A 7,134-nucleotide genomic window follows, 5' to 3' on the forward strand; every position below is an offset into this window, starting at 1 on the left:
TCCAGTCGTATTACCTGCACCTAATGTGCCAAATAACTTGGGTATACTTGGCATGAAAATTTAATTGAAAATGTAGAATAAATGGAAATAATTATATCTACCAAAAGTAAAGGAAGAAAATTTATGATTTTTTACTCCGAATGATATTATACTTTATAAGACACACTTATAAGAGGGTGAAGAGTTCAAAACTAAGACGTAGTGAGTTAAAAAGAAAAACGAAATGATCAGGACAATTTACCACTTACTAGGGACAAAACACCACGCCAACAGCACTGTGGGATGTTGTTGTTTGCTTGATAAATTATCTCCTTGGTAATTAACTAATTCATTGTTCATAAAAAATAAAAATGAAAAAAGGAAAAAGAAAACAAGTAGAAAGCAATGTTTAAAAGTCAAGTTCTCTTTTGAAAAAAAGCCTAAGTTGTAAAAATTTCCCAATCCTAGGTGGCGCGCGGTGCAGAACACATGCACAAAGCGACTGCTAGTCTGAGACAGAAGAAACCCAAAGGAAAGTTTAAGCTTTTCACCGAATGAGCTACTGCTGCAGAGCTCTCGTACATTGTGTGTGTTGTGTACCACCCGTTATCCAAGTTTCCTTTGATTTTGTCCCATTTCGTTCTCCCTAACCCGCCCCTGATCAACTCTCTCTCTCTCTCTCTCTCTCTCTCTCATCAGAGCTCATCCACCTTCAATCTTGCTTGATAAGCTCAAGGTATGTCTACCATGGTGTTCTTTTTATTAATTTAATTAATATCTTCCTCTGTGTTTCTGCATATTTATTTAAATTTTTTGCTTTAAAACTACATATCTGTGTTGCATGTATGTATTTGTGAATGCTGTTTTCGGTCCTGCTTAGTTATGGCTTTACCATGATATATACCATTTTACTGGCATTTTAGCTAAAGATATTTAACTTTTTGTTCCTAATCTTTGAGTTTTGGTATGAGAGAATAATGTACAGGGGGGTTCTTTTTTTCCCCTCTTTTTGTAGTGCCTAGCAAGATTTAAAATGTCTTTTTTCTCTCTACCTTGGTGGCTAAGTGGTGTACATAAAGGAGTTATTTTTCTGTGTTGATCCTTTTATTTTTGTTAGTTTGGTTATTTAAATCGATTGCATGTATATTGGGTTATATGTATTTTCACTATAGTTTATGAATCATTGATGTTTGAGAAACATTAGGGCCTAATTTTTTTAAGTGCAACAAATTGGTCATAAATTAAAGATCTTGAGGTGATTTTGCAGGCCTAGATTTCTGAAATCCTAGGTGTGGGCATTGGACAATTTTTTTGAATAAAATGGATGCTGGGGGTAGTGGAACCATCAATGTTAATGATCATGGAACAGTTTTTTATAGTAAAAATAAATTCCAATGCAACTATTGTGGTAAGGTGGTGAGCGGTTCCACCCGTTTGAAGTACCATATCGGAGGAATCCGTGGCGACGTGTTACCATGTAATAGTGCTCCGGCTGATGTGAGGGAGCTGGTGAAAAACAATGTGATTGAAAGAAAAAGAGAAACTTTTGGAAAGGAATTCGGGGAGCTGAATAACTCAGATCTTTCACGGAAGAGGAATTGTAAGCGTGGAGCTTCTCAAAATGCTGGTTTTCAGAATCGAAGCCAAGAGGTGTCGGAGTTGGAGTGTGAAGATAGTGCAGCAGTACATGTCTCTGTTACTAAACGAGGCAGAGGCGCACAACGAGGCGACAATGGGGAAACAAGAAGGGATATCATTTCGAGGCAAGTGCAAAAATGCATTGGTCGATTCTTCTATGAAACGGGGTTAGAATTTGTTGGTGTGAATTCGTCTTCCTTTGAGAGAATGATACGTTCTGCTCTTGGGACTGGTCAGCTGGGGTACAAGATACCGACCTGTGATGAGCTCAGAGGATGGATACTTGACGAAGAAGTGAAGGAGATGCAAGAGTATGTGACAAAGATTAGAGATTCATGGGCTACCACTGGATGTAGCATTTTGTTGGACGGATGGACTGATGAGAAGGGTCGAAGCCTTGTTAACTTTTTGGTCAATTGCCCTCAAGGCCCGATTTATCTTTGCACCCATGATATTTCCTCTATCGTTGGTGACATCGATGCCATATATATGGTACTTGAGGGAGTTATTAAGGATGTCGGGATTGAAAACGTGATTCAGGTTGTGGCGGATACTACAACTGGCTGGGCGGGTACAATGCAGAAGGAGTTCAGTAGTAGGTGCAAAGATGTGTTTTGGACCGTCAGTGCATCTCATTGCATTGCATTGATATTGGAGAATATTGGGATGATTGGCTCTACTAGAGATATATTTGATAAGGCCAAGGTTATGACAAAGTTCATTCATGGACACGAAGCGGTTTTGAAGCTTTTGAGGAAACATACGCTTGGCCACGACCTCATTAAGCCCTCGAAGATAAGGTCAGCAATGCCTTTTATGACTTTGGAGAACATTGTATCAAAAAAGCAAAACTTGAAAGACATGTTTTCCTCACCTGAGTGGAACATGTCAACCTGGGCTTCGCGAGTGGAGGGAAAAAGGGTAGCGGATTTAGTTGAGGGTCGCTCTTTCTGGACTGGAGCTGAGATGGTCCTGAACGCAGCTATGCCTCTCATTGGCATTCTAAACTGGATCTTTGAGGCTGACGAGCCGCTTATTGGGTACATATATGAAACAATGGATCAAGTAAAGGAGACAATTAAGGAAGAGTTCAACAAAAAGAAACCAGATTACATGCCAATCTGGGAAGTTGTTGATGAGATATGGAACAATGTTCTCCACAGTCCTCTCCACGCGGCTGGCTATTATCTCAACCCAAGTCTCTTCTATTCAAGTGACTTTTATCCTGACTTCGAGGTTTCTTCTGGTCTTCTGAGCTGTCTTGGACAACTGGTCCAGAGTCAGCCAATCAAAGACTTAATTATCCGTCAATTGGAGGAGTATGCACACGGCAAAGGTAGTTATCAGGAGGGGAGTTCCAGAACTCGAAGAAGAAACGTTCCACCAGGTAAAATAAGATATCGTTATAAAGTTGTAAACAAATGAATCAAGATTCAAGAACACTATCGAATGTTTTCTTAAATAGTCTATTAATTTTAGGCATTACGTTAGTAGTTTTGAGGTCGGTAAAAAACCAATATTTGAAACTAGTTTATGTTAAATTGATTGCAGCTATGTGGTGGTCTAGTTATGGAGAAAATCATCCTGAACTGCAGAGGTTTGCGGTTCGAATTTTGAGTCAGAACTGCGATGGCGCTTTAAGGTATGGGCTCAAACGGACTATGGCGGAGAAACTGCTAACAAATGGAAGGAATCCTGTTGAGCAACAGCGGCTTAAATATCTTACATCTGTTCATTATAACTTGCAGTTACAGCAGTTTCATGCAGGTATGAAGAGTGGAGTTGAGGCTGAGGAGATTGATCCAATGGATGATTGGATCGTTGATGAAGCACCAGATGTTGTGTCCCAAAATCTTGAATCGTCGTGGATGAACTTGGACTGTGCTAGAGCTCTCAGCGAGGAAGGTTGTTCCAGGTTTGCTGCAAAGACGGAAACCATGTGAGTTGCTGAAAGAAGAGTAAGATTCAGAGAGGATCCGTTTCTGTTTGTCAGAAAAATCAGAACATCTTGTAGGCGACATTTTGTCTTCTGAAGTTTAAATGTTAGAAGTTTGTTTTGAGTTATAACTAGAACAAGATGGTGTTGGTGAATATTTGCTTCATGGTTGTTTAAATTAGGAAATGAACTGTTTGAACTTGGATATCGTTTATCTGTTTCTCAGTACTTAATTTGCAATACCCAACTTGTGTTTTTTGTTTTATACAAGCGATGGTAAGAGAATCAAACATAAGTAATAAGAAAATTACTCTTTCATTTCATCAACTCAATAAAGTTACACATTGACGTATATATATACTAGTGACTCACCAGTATTAGCTAACTACCTAATTACATCTTTATCCAACTAATCACTCACTAGTTACAAACCACCATAACCTCCTTATAACAACCTCTAACAAACTTAACTGTTTACAGTTTTACCCTTATTATCCCCCCTTAAACCTAATTGAGGTAACCGAAGGGATAGTTTGTCCCTAAGAAGATGAAATATGTGCTTGGACAATGCCTTGGTGCAGATATTTGCAACCTGATCTTGAGTGCACACAAACAGAACTTAAACTTGATTAGCAAGCACCTTTTCCCTAATGTAATGATAATCAATCTCCACATGCTTAGTTTTAGCATGGAAGATTGGATTTCTAGCCAATGAAATGGCAGAAATGTTGTCACACCAAATCTGAAGGGAAGAAGGAAGAACAAGACCAACATCAACTAAGAGCTTCCATATCCATATCAGTTCAGCTGCATGTGTTAGCCAATGATCGATATTCAGCTTCTATCGATGACCGAGCCACAGTAGGCTGTTTCTTGGCACTCCAGCTTATAAGCGAGTCTCCTAAATAGACACAAAACCCCCTAGTAGAGCGTCTATCAAGACTACAACCTGCCCAATCGGCATCAGAGAAAGCAGCGAGAGTAAGAGATTTAGCACATTTTGGAAACCACAATCCAAGAAATAGAGTGCCCTTTAGATATCTGAGAATGCGTTTGATTGCCTGAAAGTGAGCTTGTCTCGGGCTTTGCATAAATTGACAAACCAAATTTACGGCATAAGACAGATCTAGGCGTGTCTATGTTAAGTATTGCAAACCACTAACCAAAGACCTATATTCCTCAGGTTTATCAAGCAAAGAAGATTCATGATCCAATTTAGTTGTACTAAGTGGAGTGACACAAGGTTTTGAACTTTCCATATGCGCCTTGGAGAGGAGATCGAGAATATACTTGGTTTGAGAGAGGAGTATACCAGATGATGACCTCTTGACTTCAATACCAAGGAAGTAATGAAGAGGACCAAGATCTTTGACAGGGAATAAAGAACTGAGCTAGAAATAATTGCTTCACAGAGTTAAGCATTTGGTCCAGTAACAATAATATCATCAACATAGACCAAAATGAAAACCAATGCAGGATCCTTCTTGACAAATAAGAAATGATCATTTGATGAACTTGAGAAACCCAGAGACTTCAATGCAGTGGTTAACTTGTCATACCAGGCCCTAGGGGCTTACTTTAGCCCATACAAAGACTTATGGAGATGACAAACATGATTTAACTTGGTAGGGTCTTCAAATCCTTGTGGTTGGATCATGAACACATATTCTGTCAAGGTACCATGCAGAAAGGCATTGCTAACATCAAGTTGATTGAGAAACCAATCAAACTTAAGAGCCAAAGTGAGAAGAAGCCTAATAGTGATAGGCTTGGCAACTGGACTAAATGTCTCAGTATAATCAATGCCTTGTTGTCGATGGAAGCCTTTGGCAACAAACCTAGCTTTGTACCTATCAATGTACCATCTGGTTTTCTTTTGATTCTAAACACCCATTTTGCACCAACTAAGTTCTGAGTGAGATTAACAGGAACTAGAGACCAAATGCCAGTTTGAATGAGAGCATTGAACTCTTCCTGCATTGCTTGCCTCCAATGAGGGTGTTTTGAGGCTTGAAGATAGGTAGATGGTGTATAATCTGGAGATAAATCAGAAGAGATAGGATGCTTGCTTGTCATGAGTGCTTTGGGTTTAACAATACCAGATTGAGATCTGGTTTGCATGTGATGAGTATTGAGAGGTATTGAGAGGTTCAAAAAGTGTATTAGGGACAAAAAGAAGATGAGAGGTAGGTAAGGTAATAGAACATGGTACATGAGGAGATGATGATGTAGAGGGTGAAGATAGAGTTGTAGGTAAGGTAGGAGGTGGAGATTGAGAGGGCTGAGATATAAGAGGAAAAGTCAATGTAGTTGGAATAAGATTGGATTTTTGCAATTGAGAAGAACTAGAGCTGGAACTTGATTGCTGAAGATGATCATTTTGAGCAAAAGGAAATGTATCTTCATCAAAAATCACATGCCTCGAAAGATACACTCTGCTAGTGTAAGGATCAAGACATTTATAGCATTTGTGATTTAAACTGTACCCTAAAAAGACACATTCCTTGCTTTTGGGATCAAGCTTGGAAGTTGCATAAGTTTCAACCATGGGAAACATCTACATCCAGAGATTTTTAGAGAGATGTAATTTGGAGTTCTGTGAAACAATAATTCCCAAGGTGATAATCTGGTGGTTATTGGCATCCTATTGATGAGATAGATAGTTGTGGCAAACGCTTCAATCCAATATGAATGAGGAACCTTAGATGCAGCTAGGAGAGTTCTAGCAGTTTCAACTAAATGCCTATGTTTGCGCTCAACACAACCATTTTGCTCAGGTGTGTGAGGGTAGCTTAACTGATGGGAAATGCCATGTTCTTGAAGAAACTAGATAAACTTGAGACTAAGAAATTCTCCACCATAATCAGATCTCAAGATAACAATTTTAGTATTGAGTAAATTTTCCACCAACACTTTGAATTGCACAAATGTATCAAAGACATCAGATTTGGATTTAAGAGGAAAGAACCAAGTATACTTGGTGTAGTCATCAACAAAAATGAGATAATATCGATATCCATTAATAGAAATGAGTGGTGCAGGACCCCATACATCAGTGTGCAGAAGCTCCAGAGGCCTAATTGATGTACAGAAACAGAAGCAAAAGACAGTTTGGCTTGCCTAGAGCATAACTAGTGCACATAGATTTATTTGCAGCACTTGAAACTGAAATACAAGACTTAAAAGCTAGTTGATTTAGTATTTTGAGTGCAGGGTGACCCAATCTTTGATGCCAAGTCTGCTATGAGGCTTTAGCATAAGTTGCAAATGCCTTTTGATTACTAGCAATAGAGGATGCATGAAAGGGATAGAAATCAACTCTCACATGACCTTTAAAGAGCGTTTTCTCTCAAAGAAAGATCCTTCATAATGAAGTGAAAATGATACAAATGAATATAACACCAATTATCAAGTATAAAGCGATTGACAGAAATCAAATCTTGCTTAAGATAAGGAACATGCAAGACATTTTTCAGATCAAAGTAATGAGAACCAATATTAAATGTAGAAGAACCAGAATTGAGTATGGGTAAACCTTTGCCATCACCAATATTTATTTGCACATGTCCAGTGTATGGCTC

The 7,134-nt window shown here is 38.7% G+C and overlaps 2 protein-coding genes across 3 annotated transcripts; one reads left to right on the forward strand and one right to left on the reverse strand.

Moving 5' to 3' along the window:
* The first annotated feature begins 1,265 nt into the window (after positions 1–1,265).
* LOC137741159 (uncharacterized) lies at positions 1,266–3,758 on the forward strand. Of its 2 annotated transcripts, XM_068480967.1 has the most exons (3): positions 1,266–3,004; positions 3,169–3,259; positions 3,366–3,758. In XM_068480967.1, exons 1-3 carry the CDS (start codon positions 1,300–1,302, stop codon positions 3,388–3,390), a joined length of 1,821 nt encoding a protein of 606 aa, XP_068337068.1. In that variant the 5' UTR covers positions 1,266–1,299; the 3' UTR covers positions 3,391–3,758. The 2 variants fall into 2 exon arrangements, with proteins under 2 accessions (XP_068337068.1, XP_068337066.1); XM_068480965.1 differs by having other exon boundaries at positions 3,169–3,758.
* A 598-nt stretch (positions 3,759–4,356) lies between these two features.
* LOC137740535 (uncharacterized mitochondrial protein AtMg00810-like) lies at positions 4,357–5,629 on the reverse strand. Its single transcript, XM_068480379.1, has 3 exons — positions 5,234–5,629; positions 4,710–4,944; positions 4,357–4,502 (listed from the first exon to the last, which is right to left on the reverse strand). The coding sequence occupies exons 1-3, from the start codon at positions 5,627–5,629 to the stop codon at positions 4,357–4,359; spliced, it is 777 nt and encodes a 258-aa protein (XP_068336480.1).
* Between the last annotated feature and the right edge of the window lie 1,505 nt (positions 5,630–7,134).

This window comes from Pyrus communis, chromosome 7, assembly GCF_963583255.1.
Source record: "Pyrus communis chromosome 7, drPyrComm1.1, whole genome shotgun sequence".
Lineage (NCBI taxonomy): Eukaryota > Viridiplantae > Streptophyta > Magnoliopsida > Rosales > Rosaceae > Pyrus > Pyrus communis.

Bases quoted from the DNA above. Each gene is read 5' to 3' on its own strand.
- LOC137740535 (XM_068480379.1), bottom strand. From the start codon at position 5,629: ATGACAAGCAAGCATCCTATCTCTTCTGATTTATCTCCAGATTATACA. The intron at 4,945-5,233 runs GTACCTTGACAG...AATTATTTCTAG, and splicing joins TAGCAATGCCTTTCTGCATG to CTCAGTTCTTTATTCCCTGT. The intron at 4,503-4,709 runs GTTTGCAATACT...CCGATTGGGCAG, and splicing joins ATATAGGTCTTTGGTTAGTG to GTTGTAGTCTTGATAGACGC.
- LOC137741159 (XM_068480965.1), top strand. From the start codon at position 1,300: ATGGATGCTGGGGGTAGTGGAACCATCAATGTTAATGATCATGGAACA. The intron at 3,005-3,168 runs GTAAAATAAGAT...AATTGATTGCAG, and splicing joins AAGAAGAAACGTTCCACCAG to CTATGTGGTGGTCTAGTTAT.